This window comes from Dromiciops gliroides, chromosome 1, assembly GCF_019393635.1.
Source record: "Dromiciops gliroides isolate mDroGli1 chromosome 1, mDroGli1.pri, whole genome shotgun sequence".
Taxonomy (NCBI): Eukaryota; Metazoa; Chordata; class Mammalia; order Microbiotheria; family Microbiotheriidae; genus Dromiciops; species Dromiciops gliroides.
Window position 1 is genome coordinate 138,190,766 of NC_057861.1, and position 14,365 is coordinate 138,205,130.

Genomic DNA, 14,365 nt, shown 5'->3' on the forward strand with positions numbered 1-14,365 from the left:
TCAGCTCTCTGGGCCTCAACTTCTTTGTGAAATCAGACTAAATTGAACTAAAGGATCTCTATCGTTCAAAGTATACATTTCTAAAATTCTAGTCCCTATGATCTTTAGGCCCCCAGAAGACCTTTCCCATCTAGCTTACTATACATTTTTCCTTCTTTAATTGTTTTTACCCGTTCACTTTTGATACAACCAGCAGATCAAGAAAAGGAGATAAAAGTCCCACAGTTCTTAAAATAATTAGGGCTGCTCCAGGGAAATCAAGGAGAAAACACGTTAACAGGCCCCTCCTCTGAGCTTCCCACCCGGGGATACCCTTTCGTACTCCCTCTTGTACTCTCACCCAGGCCAGTCTGGGCTCTTCCCTTCTCCTCCCTCCTCCCCTATAACACGTGCTCTGGCCGAAATGCTCGCTCCCTTTCGTCCCATACACTGGAGGGCTAGGGAGGGCGGAGAGATACCCGGACCAATCCCCCTCTTTCTTACAGCATCGTGGCCTTCCAACGCAGCACCAACCAATCAGCAGAGCCGTAACGTGAATTACTCCCGTCCTCTTTCTCTCTCCCCTCCCTCCTCCCCCCTCCCCCCCGCCTTCCCGTCTCCTCCCTCCTCCCTCCTCCCCCCTCCCCCGCCCCTCGGAAGCGGAGCTTGCGAGAGGGAGAAACTGGGGCAGAAGTGAAGATGGCGGCGGCGGTGTTGGTGGCGGTAGCGGCGTCTCGCCAGTGAGCGCGGTGCGGACTCATCTCCCTTCCCACCTTTTCCCCTACGCCCGACCCCCCCGTCCGCCGCCCCGCTCCAGTCCCCGGCGTCTCGGCAGCCCAGTCCCTCCCAGCACGTCTCTGGGCCATCTCCTCTAGCCCTCCGGGCTCACGACGCCCGCCCAGCCGCGGCCCCGATCTCGTCCTCGTCCTCCCGCCTCCTCCCGCACCCCCACCTCGCCCCCTCCCCGATTCTTAGTCCTCTTCCCTCCTCCCTCCACCTCCCACTTCTCCCCCCTCCCTCCTCCTCGTCTTCCTCCTCGTCCTCCTCCCCCCCTCGGCGCAGGGGGAGCTGCTGGCGGGTGGCTCGTCCGCCTGCTCGCCCGTCCGCCCGCCCGCCCGCCAGCCGGGCCGGCCGGCCCCGCACACACAGCCCGGAGGGGGGGGTGGGGGGGGAGCCAGACGACGAGGAGGAGGAGGAAGAGAAGCCCGAGGAGAGGAGGAGGAGACGGCCCCTGCGCATTTGGTTCCCTCCATTTGGGGGCTGGGAGGAGGAGGAGGACGAGAAGAGGGGTTGTTTTTTTGGGGGGGAGGGGGGGACGGGTTAGCGCGAGGGAGGTGGGGTGTCCTAGGGAGGAGGACGAAGAGGAAGCACCATGACGTCCATCCATTTCGTCGTTCACCCGCTGCCGGGCACCGAGGACCAGCTCAATGACAGGTAAGGGGGACGGGGGTGGGGTGGGGGTGACCCCCCCCAATTTACCCTGCCCATTTCTCCTCTGCCCTCCCATCTCTTCCTTCTCGGAAGGTGGGGCAGTGCGGCGCCACAGGGCCTGGGGGTGCTGGGATTGGACTGGTGGGGTGTGTTTTTTTGGGGGGGGTACACGGGGAGAGTAGGTTGTAGGTATCTTATTCTCTCTTCCTTCTCTTCCTCCTCCTCTTCCTGCCTCTCGGATTTAGGCCCTGTCCAGGGTAAAACTTCTGGTCTTGGGGAAGGGGAAGAGGGGATTTGGGGAGGGGGAACCGAGGGGCCTATTCCAGCCCCTCCATGGGAATCACTTTGAACGGGAGAGAGGGGAACGAACCCAAGCAGCCCCTTTCCTCAGGAGGAGTAGGTTGTAATTACTGCCGGGCCCAGGCCTGAGGAATCCATATTAGTCAAAGTTGAATTGAGACAGACAATGCGGATGGGGGATGGTGGAGGTGAAAAGGGAGGGAAGGTGACTGAGGAGTCCGGGCCTCGGGGGTGGCGGTGGGGGGTGAAGGGGGTGGATGAAGTGTGCCCTGGGTCTCTGGTGGCCTGGATCCTGGGGCCGGAAAGCTATCAGAAGGAGGGGAGATTGTAGGCTTTGGCCCACTATGGGAAAGGGGAGTAGCCCATTCGCAGTTTGGGGGGGGGCGATACTAGTGGGGGGAGAGGTTGGACAGGAGGAAACGCCATGATTATGATTATGATTATTTAATTTGAGCCCCTGCTGTGGTGAGGCATGCCGATCCAGTGAGGGGGTCGAATCCAAGCCAAGAGGGAAAAAGAGATGGAGGTGGTAGCACATCCCGAAATGGGTAGGCAGGCCCATTATCACCCTCCCAGGCCAGCCTTTTGATGTTCGCTTTTTCTCTCTTTTTTGGTCTCTCCCCAACATCATAGTGGGAGGAGTTTCCCCAGTTGTAATATAGCAGAAGAAAATATGCCTTGGTCTAGTGAAAACTCATCTATTGCTGCTTTTCTTAATCCCTGAGAAGGGTTGGGGGGGGGAGTTACATAGGTTTTGTTTTTAAAAATTGGACTGTGTCGAATTTGGATTCCTCATTTTTCTTGCTCCCCATGGCCTAGCTGATAAGATACAGAATTTCTGGGCTGCGTGTTCACTTTGAACCTAGGAAAACCAGGAAAAGTTCCTTCACTGTTGCAACAGAGGCTCCAAAAAGGTTGAGAAGAGGCCTCCATTAAATCCTGTCTTAGTTCTAACCCTGGTCTCAGTGTTTACAGGATCAGAAAGTAGGTCAGTTTAAGCTTTCCCCTGTTAGCATGCTAGACCCTAGATATACTTGTTCAGACCTTGGAAGGCCATATCGGACTGAAGTTGGGGAGTTACATGCAATTTTTGCCGGTGACCCGGTGACACAATTCGCATGACGCCCTGTTTGTCATGCGCTTCCCAGAGGGAGGAAGAGGCCTGCCGAACTTGCTGCTAAGAGATTGGCCTTCATTCTCTGTATGTATGTAAGCACTTCTAGTGTGGCCAGCAGCAGTTATTCAGTTAGAGGGCAAGATGTTTCATTTCTTAGGTAAAGATCTGTCCAATTTTGGTGAAGCCATGTTGTTGGTTAGTTTTTTTGTTTTTTCAAGGTTAAGGTAGGAAATTAGCCACAGTTGTCAGAACTTTCCCAAGGTGCTTATTTTGAATTAATTTCTTTCAGTGGTTCATATTTTAAATGTCATTTTATCAAGAAGCTTTTAAGGATTCAAAGGTACTTGGTAAATTTAGATAGTTTCTGTGAAATCAAGCCATTTGACAGCTGTAAGATTACCCTGTAAGTCCTTCTGATCTGTTTTTTATAAAGTCTGAAGCAAGGGGAGTAGAGAAATGGATGTTTTCTTGTATATATCTTAATTTGTATATTCCAAGAATTTTGAAACTGCTGTTTTTCTTGGAAAAACTGTAAATCAGCTTCTCAATTTTTTTTTTGTAGGAGCAAGTCCTTAAGTCGTTTATTTTTATATATGTGAAAAATGGATAAATATCTTGTTGATGTAATTATCACTATTAATATAACTAAGTAATAATCAGTATAAAAATTTTGTTGTTGAATATAATGCTGAGTATAGAAAATTGCATTTCACATGTAAAGAAATAGGTGATTAAAAAGGAAAGTAGATGTAATTTAAAGTATAGACTTTGTGTATTATTACATTATCTACAAGTCTTTAAAGATGTTAAAGAATTACAAGTGCTGTAAGTAGAATTTTTGAAAACCATATGTAATAGTTAGGAAAATACCTTGCTTGTGAATATTTTCTTTTTAGTTGCCAACAATGGGACTACAGTTATAACTATAGTTTTTTTTTAAAATATAGTTTAATTTTGAAGTATTTGACTTTGATGGGGAATATGTAGAGGAGAAAGCCTTTTGAGGCACATTTAACTGTCCCAGGCAAGTTTTAGGACCAAACATATTATTGTGGCATTGCTTTTTAAAATATGACACTTCAGGTATAAAAGACTTCTTTTAGATTAAAGGGATGCTTTAATTGAAAATACTTTTTTGATGGCTTAAGATAAATTTTTATCAAGGATGCCTTAGTGTTAGTTATAGAAAAGGACAGTCATTGATGGTCCATAATCTACTACTATGGTACTTGATTCTATAGAGCGAACATGTCTTAATAAGTCATATACTAAATTCTACATTGTGTATATTTTTTTAAAATACCAAATTTCTTGCTCTATTGTAAAGCAGAAAGGTTAGAGCTAATCATCTAAAAAAAGCTTTGTGGACCCTTCTAGCATTTGCCATTTCTGTTTCAGTTATAGCCTTATATTTGTTTACAAATCCATATTCTATGGATATATCTATAATAAGTTAGGTATTTTGCTTGGTCTATTCTGAAGTTTCGAGAATTAAGAACTTAATTAAGAATTAAGTAAGGAAAATTATGCCAAAATATTATTTTTTCTGATTTTCTGGTTTTGGTATGTAGTTTTTTACATATTGAAACAATATCTCAGACCATTTAAGTTCCATGGCAGATTTGATTAAAACTGCCCAATGAAATAGTAGGTTACCTCCCTGTCACTAGCACCTAAATGTGAGTTCTGGGTGACTACTTAGGAGTGGGTCTGGGGAATTGAAGTCCATCCTCTGGGATGCCTTGTACTGATATCCTGTGATGCTTTGAAGCCTTTCAATCAACAAGCATTTATTAAGCACCTACTATGTTCCATTTATTGGCATTGGTAAATGTTGCTGATACAAAGAACGGCAAAAATATAGTTCCCTGCCCTCAAGGAGTTCACAATCTCATGGTTGAGACAAACATGAAAATAACTTAAGCAAATCCTTGGGGTCGGGTGGGATGGTGAGGGGGGGAGAAGCTGGGGAAGCAGGTGCTTCAAGGTACTTATTTGATACCTTGAATTAGACTTTTCTCATTTATTGGTTTGGAGCTGTGTTCTTAATCCTTGGTTTAAGCCAAGAACAAATTGTAAATTTATGAGTGAAGTTCTCAGATCCCTCAAGTGGGATTCAGAGGAATAATTAGAAGTTTCTGCTTATTAAGCTTGAATAAAGTATAGATCATCTAATAAATTAGAAGGGTAATAAATAAGTACTTTAGAGATTATCTAATCCAACCTCATCATTTCACAGATGCAAAAATTGAGGTCTACAGAGGTTGTGACTTGCATAAGATCACAAGCTAGTCTTGACCGGCCAAATCCAGGAGTCGGAACCAATTCCAAACCTAATGTGGTCTTTTTGCTTACAAGTGCCTCTTTTTTGGAGTGTTTCTATGATCCTAGACTTCCCATTCAGTTCTCTGTGACAGTTTTGTAATTTAATCAATGAGTCAAGGATTAGATTTATATAATCCTTTTTTTGAAGAGTGGGATGAGATGTGAAAGTATTTGGGGAGGGGTAAAATATTTTTCTAAAGTGTTTCTATGACTGGGTTAAGAACAAAAATAATTTGTTTAAGGAATGCTGTTGATATGGATATTGGCACATGCCTAACTTCTGAAAAATCATTTAGAATTATAGTAACAAACATAGTGAAATTTCTGTTTGAAATACAACATGGAGTGATATTTCTTTTGGGCTGTGGAATGTACTGTTAAAAAATTTCTAATTTTTAGAATAATTTATAAGATAAAGAATTTTTCAAAACACCCATTTTAGGATGACAAGATTACATAATTTAGAGTTAAAAGGGATTAGAAGTCATCCAACCCAAATCCCTTTATTTTTATGGGTAAGGAAACACAGGGCTTCAAGGCAGTTTTGTCCAAGGTTAAGTGGCAGATCTGGGATTTTAACTCAGGTCCTCTGATTCCAAATTCAGCAACCCTCTTTTCCTAGTACTCTACAACGCCTTAGTATTTGGTACAGAATAGAATTTAATTAAAAAATAAAAAGGGTAGATTATATCCAAAGGATTTATTTACTGAAGTTTCAAAATGACCTTGTTTTATATAAGTCAATATCACTTTTAAGATAGGTTTACAATTTTTGTATAAATAGTATAAGCAATATATACTTATGGAAATACCTCTATTTCCAGTAATGTACTCAATTAAATTGAATATATTACTGGAAATGTTCATTTTTGCAAATAGAAGAGGAATACAGAAATATTTACTGATTGTCATTTTTAGGCTTGACTTCCATTCCTGGTGCTAGCTCACCTTTGTGTAGTACAAGGACTTAAAATTCAGAATTACATTGTAAGGAACAAATATAGGTAATTTCAGGTTTTAAATTACTGCCAAGGTAAGCTGGCCTTAGTTTCTGAAAAATTTTAGGGCAAAATGTGTAATCGTTCTTTCTACTTGCTAAAATCTTAGTTAAGATGATGCCTTTTTCTGTTAGTAAATAATGAAAACATTATCAATTTATTTAGTGCCTTAACACTCATTTTAGTGGTTGTGGTAGAAAACATGGACCTTTAAGGAGTAAATAAGGGAAGATATTACTTTAAATGGTTTCAGATATTTAGATGAATAGACCACCCACATGAAAAAATATTTTGAGGTCTTAAAAAGTTCCCAATTCCGTATACTAATTCTTATGATCTCCACTGCAAGGGAATTCAAAAAATACAATATACTAATTTTTATTTTAATATTTGTTTTCCTGAGATGAACTTGAGTTTGGACATGCTACTGGGTGTCCCTTGTTTAGGTAATTTGTTGTTTGTCCTTCGTTCTTGAAGATGACTGTGACAGATGTCATGACTGGCACTGAATTGGATTTAAGTGAGGAAGGGCTGTGCAAAGGCATCTGCCTCACTCTCTGCTCCAGAGCCATCTGAGTCCAGTGGCAAGATATGTTATTAGGTTTACTGGAGATGGCCCCAGATGTTTAAGGCAGTTGGGATTAAGTGACTTGCCCAGGGTCACACAGCTAGTGAATGTTTTGAGTCCTATTTGAACTGAGGTCCTCCCAACTTAAGGGCCAGTGATATATCCACTGCACCACCTAGCTGCCCCTTAGATAATTCTTGATACTTAGGCTGTATTAAAATTAAAAAGGGGATGATATGTAGCTTATTATGGGCAGCTTTGCCTATACTAAATATGTAGTTAATTATTGGCAGTGGATAGAGTGCTGAGCCTGCAGTCAGGAAGACTGGGTTCAAATTTAGCCTCAGACTTAATAGCTGTGTGACCCTAGGCAAGTCACTTAACCCTCTGCCTCAATTTCCTCAGCTGTCAAATGAGCTGCAGAAAATGGCAAACTACTCTGGTATCTTTGCTAAGAAAACCCCAAATGGGGTCACAAAGAGTCAGACATGACTGAAACAACTGAACAACAACAACCAAATAGGTAGTAGCCAGTAAATAAGCCAAGCATTGTTGTGAGATTAAATAAATTATATTGTGATAAGAGGTAATAGTTGTTATTCAACATTTCAGGGTGATATGCCAAAAAAATGGGGCCCAATAGCATTTAATATCTGATACTTTGGTATGGAAAGATGTTGACAAATCAGAACAAGTCTAAGAGAACTCAGGAATTAAGGAAAGTTGGTCAGGAGCAGAAAGATTAAAAAACAAGTCTAGGCTGGATAATTTATAAAGTGAAAAAACCAAATCCAAGTCAATTTTGTAATAAAAAAATAAAGATTGAAGGAAACAAGTGTGTAAATGCTAATAAAAAGGCATAAACAAAACTGAGAATACAAAAAAATAGGATTATAGCTGGGAATAATGGGATAAAATTAAGAAAGGAAAAATTCCTGACCACTTAATGATTAGGTTAGGGAATAGTTTCCAAAGGGAAATTTAGTCACTTGAGACTATTTTGAACTACATTGAAGGGAACCGTGTATAGTTTATATTTAAGAGAACACTTTTGCATTGGAGTATAGTCTTAAGCTTCAGTTAATTTTTGTATTAGAGAACTGTTTTTTTTTTAACTTAATATCTTGTTATAGTCATGTACTATATTAACTTGATAAACTGAAGTTTTACTAAATAAAATGCCCTTCCATCCTGGGGCCCCACATATTTCTCTGAACTGGGGGGGTTTGTTTGAAAATAGCCTTTTGGGTATGGTGAGGCAGCAAAGAAATAGTCATTGTTCTAGCACTGCCTCGGTGAGGTTGTAGAATCTCAATTCTGGGTTTCTGGTTCATATGTGACCTTCTTCAGAAGAAAGATAAAGGACTATTGGAAAACTTCTTGAAGTCCTTCTCTGATGCTTTGATTCTCTACAGTTTTTCTGCCTGTATTCTCCCACTGCTGGCTGGATTTTCTATTCTAGGTTTAACCTCATTGTGTGTTATTAGCAGTCACTTACAGTGCTTATATTACTATGGTTCAAAAGTTATGGTTTGTAGAGCCCTTTCAGTGATAAGAGTAAATCTAGTAGAAAGTTTTAAAGACAATTCAAATTAATCTGTGTCTTTGATTATGTCAGTAAAAATTTAGTTTTGTTCTAAACTGAACTTTGGTATAAACTACACATACCTTTTTTAAGTTTAGGTAAGAATTTGTTTTACACTGGCTTTTTTTTTTTTTTAAAGTGAGGCACAATTGGGGTTAAGTGACTTGCCCAGGGTCACACAGCTAGTAAGTGTTAAGTGTCTGAAGCCGGATTCGAACTCAGGTACTCCTGACTCCAGGGCCAGTGCTCTCTCCACTGTGCCACCTAGCTGCCCCTACACTGGCTTTTTAACAGAAATATTTTAGTAGCAATAAATTAATAGAAATGGTGGCAAATTAATTCTTAATGCACTTGAAGCATCTTCACATATTTAAAGTATAGTAGATATTGATATTTTCAATTTAGACTTATGTTGGTTTTACTTTGAAAAGAATCTTAATTTAGTTGCTGTTGTAATTTCTTGCTTTATTAAAATGATTTCAGTTTCTCTAGATGGTAGTTTTCTTGTTATAAAATGCCAAGAAATCTTATATCAGCAAGTAGAGAACTTTTTAAAAAAGACTTTATTTGATATTTCTTAATTTTAAAGAGTGAACTTTTACAAATATAGCCAACAGAAAAAAATTGGAATTTCAGTGAGAATCTGAATTGTTAGACATAAATTTTGGTAGTATCCAACAAAACAATTTAGCTTGAACACTTTAACAAAGAATTTCTCTACCTCGTCTTATATATGTCTATTTGTCTAGTCTTGGTGATATAAAGACTACAAAGTAACTAGGAACATGATTTTACAATGAGGCATTTTAAGAATTTGATGTTTTTCTTAATCATATATGGTTCAGAAATCTGTTAGACTTTAATTTTTCTAGTTTCATTTGTAAGGATGTAGTCCATTCTGTGGTGGTCTGGGAATTTTAAACTAAATGAGGTTTCTAGGCTTTCTCTAGAGTAAATCAAAACCCTGGAGGCCGACTTTGTGTGTAATAGGTAAGGCAGAGTTTGCCAGGGCATTTTCCCAAGTTAATTTGCTTTGCTGTTGGCGCTTAAAACATTACAGTGTGAAAAATGGCTTGTTAGTAGGTGCTATCTGCAATGATTTATTAGCCTTTAAGAAAAGAGCAAAATCTAGAATTGTGGAAGAAGTTAAAAGTTGAGCTGATGTAGAGAAATTAGCATTGAGCTATTTAAATGTTTAAATATTGAAACTAGTTACAGATAACTAAAGATTGCAGGTTTTTGACAGAAGACTGGGGGCTATGCATGTACTTGAGCTTGTACTTGTGTATGTCAGCTATCTGTCTCCATGGACCTCTCTGACCTTTCCTTGTGTGTGAAGTGAGAATAAGACTTGTACTGGCTAATTTACAGGGTGCTTGTGAAGAAAGCTATTTGTAAACTATGAATTACTACATAAATGTGAACAACTGTAAATCTTTAACAGTGATTGCTTTGTTTTACTCCTTGGTTCAACAACATATTTGGGGGGATGGTGACCTTGAGTTTTATTGTTGCTTTTTCTGGCAGAGTAAAAAGCTATTTTGTTGTTGTTCTGTGGTTTCCAAAAGAAGGTACATGACTTGACATTGCAGTTGTCTTTTCCAGTCCCTACAAGTCCTAAGTAATAGGTTGCTAGAATAAACTGATGCTAGGGCAAAAGTAATAGGAGGTAACACATGTATATTACTATATACACATATGTACAATATATTCATATATATTCTATAGTAATGACATTGGCATATTTATGACATTGGCAGTTTTGGGGGTTTTTTAGGACCAGTTCTCCCTTTCCTTTCCCCTTATGCAAAAGACTGTTGATAGCTCTTAAGAGTCAGTGTACTTTTGGGGCAGCTAGGTGGCACAGTGGATAGAGCACTGGCCCTGGAGTCAGGAGGACCTGAGTTCAAATCCGGCCTCAGACACTTAACACTTACTAGCAGTGTGACCCTGGGCAAGTCACTTAACACCAATTGCCTCACTAAAAAAACAAAACAAGTGTACTTTTGAACATGCACATTTTTCCATTATGGAAAGAAAAGAATAAGAACCTTTAGCATATTATTAAAAATATTTTTTCCAGTACCTTCTCTTTAGCTTTCTTGAGTGAAGTTGAGGCTAACTCAGTTGTCCTTTTTGTTTTTCCCCAATACCACTTCATTAATCCTAATAGGCTTTAAAGTTTCCAAAGATTTCTTTTTTGTTTTGCATAATGATTGCACTTTCCTTTTGTCCATTTAAAAACATTCTTTAGGAATGATAGGGTTTTTTTTTTTTTTGGAAGGAGGGACTTCTGATAGGAAGAATAGGATTATTTAAATGATTTTATGAGAATCAATCTCTGAATATGGTTGGAAAATATAATAACAATTAACTAAAAAAATTTGGACTTGTGCACTTAACTTTTAGTGGAGAGATTGCTGCTCTTAGCTGCCAAAGTATGGGTTTTCTTTGCAGTGTTAAAATGGCTTAAACATATTGTTTTATTTTATTGTTGATGGCAGATAGTGAAAGACCATGTGCCCAAATGGTTTCCCTGGTTTTAAACTATTTTCAATTTGATGTTCTATCACAGGGAACCACTATAAACATTAAGTCTGTTGCTAATAATGTCAGGTCTATTTTTTCTTCTTCCTTCCCCATAAGTATCTATGAAACTCATTCTATAAGTTAACACCCTTCTTGCCGGGCACAAATCAAAGACATGGGACCATTATCTGTCTAGTTCTGGGTCCCAGGAAAAACAGGATAAAATGTAAATTGGAATGTAGAGTAGAATGTAAATGAGTGAGTGGGGTGTAGAAGCTTTCATCTCTTCTAGAACTGATCAATGTGAGGAAGTGTGAGCTTGTAGGTTTCTTTGCCTGTCCTTTTATGTTTCCCTCTTTGATTAGTCATATAGTTGAATCATGGAAATGTGGGATAAAGAAACTTCATTTGCTGCTTCTTAGATGGTTGATTGTAATAGAAAAGAATGGCTGTGGAAATATTTACATTTCCTACTTGCTGAAAAGTTTTCTTTTCAGTAATCTTTTCGTAAAATTTTTTTTATTTAGAATTTTTCCCCACCTTACATGTAAAAACAAATTGTAACATTGATTTTTAAAACTCTGTTCCAAAATCTCTTCCTCCCTTCCCCCCTTAAGAACTCAAGCAATTTACTATGTTACACATGTGCAGTCGTGTAAAACATAGCAGACAAAAAAACTTTTCAAAAAGGAACTAACAACAACAAAAATATACTTCCATCTGTATTCAGATACCATCAGTTCTTTCTGTGTAGACGGATTGCATTTTTCATAAGTCCTTTAGAGTTGTCTTGAATCATTACATTGCTGAAAATAACTAAATCATTCAACAGCAGATCATCTTATAATATTGCTGTTATTTTGTATATAGTACATTTCACTTTGCATCAGCTCATGTAAGTCTTTCCAGGTTTTTCTGGTAGCATTCTGCTCATTTTTTTTTTTAATAGTAAACTACATTTTTATAGTACTTTAAAGGGAGATTTCTTTGCAAAACACCCATGAGGTTGATTATTGCAACAATAATAGCTAACATTTATATAGTACCTTATAATAACCTGACAAAGAATTTTCTTCACAGTAGCCCAGCAAAGTAATTACCATCATCCTCATTTTACATTGCTTTTGCCTGTACTTCAAATTTTTTCCCCATTTACTATTGATGTTTCCCTCCATCCTATTTGTGCCCCATGATATTTACTCTTTTCTATCTTCTTTTACCCTATCCCTCCTCAAAAGTGTTTTGCTTCTGACTGCCCCATCCCCAATCTGCATTCCCTTCCTTCACCCCTCCCTCCTTGTGCCCTTCCCCTCCTACTTTCCTGCAGGGCAAGATATATTACTATACCCACTTGAGTATGTGTTATTCCCTCTTTGAACCAGTTCTGATGAGAGTAAGGCTCATTCACTCCCCCAGTCATTCCCCATCTTCCCCTCCACTGCATAAGCTTTTTCTTGCTTCTTTTTATGTGAGATATTTTACCCCATTCCACCTCTCCCTTTCTCCCAGTGGAATCCTCTCCCCTGTTAATTTTATTTTAAAAATGTCATCATGGGGCAGCTAGGTGACACAGTGGACAAGTACCTGCCCTGGACACAGGAGGACCTGAGCTCAAATCCAGCCTCAGACATAAGACACTCAACAGCTGTGTGACCACCCAACCCTGGCTGTCCCCCACAAAAAAAAAAACCCACAAAAAAAACCCCCAAAATAAATGCTTTACAGGTATCATCCCTTTATAATCAATTCCCACCTGTGCCCTTTGTCTAATTTTATTCCTTTCAGCTGCTCTAATACTGAGTTCTTAAGAGTTAGAAGTATCATCTTCCTATGTAGGAATGTAAACAGTTTAACCTTTTAACAACCCTCATGATTTCTTTTTTCTGTTTACCTTTTTATGCTTCTCTAGGGTCTTGTATTTGTTTATTTTATTTTATTTTATTTTAGTGAGGCAATTGAGTTTAAGTGACTTGCCCAGGTTCACACAGCTAGTAAGTGTTAAGTGTCTGAGGCCAGATTTGAACTCAGGTCCTCCTGACTCTAGGACCAGTGCTCTATCCACTGTTCCACCTAGCTGCCACTCGGGTCTTGTATTTGAAAGTCAAATTTTCTATTCAGGTCAGGTCTTTTCATCACAAATTCCTGAAAGTCCTCTTTTTCATTGAAGTCCCATTTTTCCCCCTGAGGAGATTATACTCAGTTTTTCTGGGTAGGTGATTCTTGGTTGTAATCCCAATTCCTTTGCCCTACAGAATATCATATTCCATTAATGTAGAAGCTGCTAGATCTTATGTTATCCTGACTGTGTCTCCACCGTACTTGAATTGTTTCTTTCTGGCTGCTTGCAGTATTTTCTCCTTGACCTGGGAGTTCTGGAATTTGGTTATAATGTTCCTCGAAGTTTTCATTTTAGGATCTCTTTCAGGAGGTGATAGGTGGATTCTTTTAATTTCTATTTTGCCTTCTGCTTCTAGAATATCAGGGCAATTTTCCCTGACAGTTTCTCAGAAGATAATGTCTAAGCTTTTTTTTTTTTTTGATCATGGTTTTCAGGTAGTCTAATAATTCTCAAATTATCTCTCCTGGATCTATTTTTTTCCAGGTCAGCTATTTTTCCAAGGAGATATTTCACATTGCCCTCTATTTTTTCATTCATTTGGATTTCCAAAACTACTGATTGGGGCCTAAATCAGATTAAAATGTTAGTGGGAAATGTTTAATAAAATAAAAACATAATACAATATAGATAATGTGAATTTGTGGTTTTCTAAGTCAATATGTGGCCTGTTGGGAACTCTTTGAGTTTCACACCATTACTCCAGACAACTCTCTTAGACTAAGTTGCAGAGAAGGTGCCTCCACAAATTAGTACTAGGAGTTTTTTTACCTGGGAATTACTGAGAGGTCCTATATCTTTGTATCCTAAAGAACCAGTTAAGGTATAGCTGAGATTATCATCATCTTTTTGGAAATTTAGGCAGTAGAGAGCTGTATCCAAAGTTTCTCTGTTCAGTGCTGAGTAGCTGAATGTTATTTAAGTGTGTGTTTGGGACAGTAATAGGAGTTGGGAGAAGTACTTGGGATTTTTGTAGGACTGTCTTCCTTTTTTTCTTTACTGTTTATAGACAGGGATTTACCCTGCAGACTATTAGCATGTATGTCAGATCTCCATCTGCCAGGGGACACTAATTGGCATATAACCACTAGGATATGAGGCCAAAGTTGTCAAGTTGTCTTACCAATTTTTTGTAATAGTATTTTCTTTATTTAAAATATATTCCTCATAGTAAAATCAGCAAATATTTCAAAGCTATTTTAATATTCATGTTAAGTTTTAGTTGTTGTAGAATTTCATTTCCAATTTACAAAAAACTCCTTGTCATTCACTGAAACTCCATACATATCAGAATTTAGGTAGGCAGTATGCTGCATATATTTTGAAGTTTCATTTGAGCATTTTTTTTTCGTAGACCTATTGGGTATAAACCTTCTGTGGGTTTAATCTCTGAAGTCTGAGTTATATATCTGGGCTG

The 14,365-nt window shown here is 39.0% G+C and overlaps 1 protein-coding gene across 6 annotated transcripts in view; it reads left to right on the forward strand.

Annotated features, from left to right (window-relative positions):
• The first annotated feature begins 656 nt into the window (after positions 1-656).
• UBR5 (ubiquitin protein ligase E3 component n-recognin 5) overlaps positions 657-14,365 on the forward strand; it is a 162,542-nt gene continuing 148,833 nt past the window's right edge. For all 6 annotated transcript variants that reach the window (XM_043981253.1, XM_043981267.1, XM_043981273.1 and 3 more), the window contains exon 1: positions 657-1,413. In XM_043981253.1, the coding sequence (XP_043837188.1) occupies positions 1,352-1,413 (62 nt within the window). In that variant the 5' untranslated portion in view covers positions 657-1,351. The remainder of the gene's footprint in view (positions 1,414-14,365) is intronic.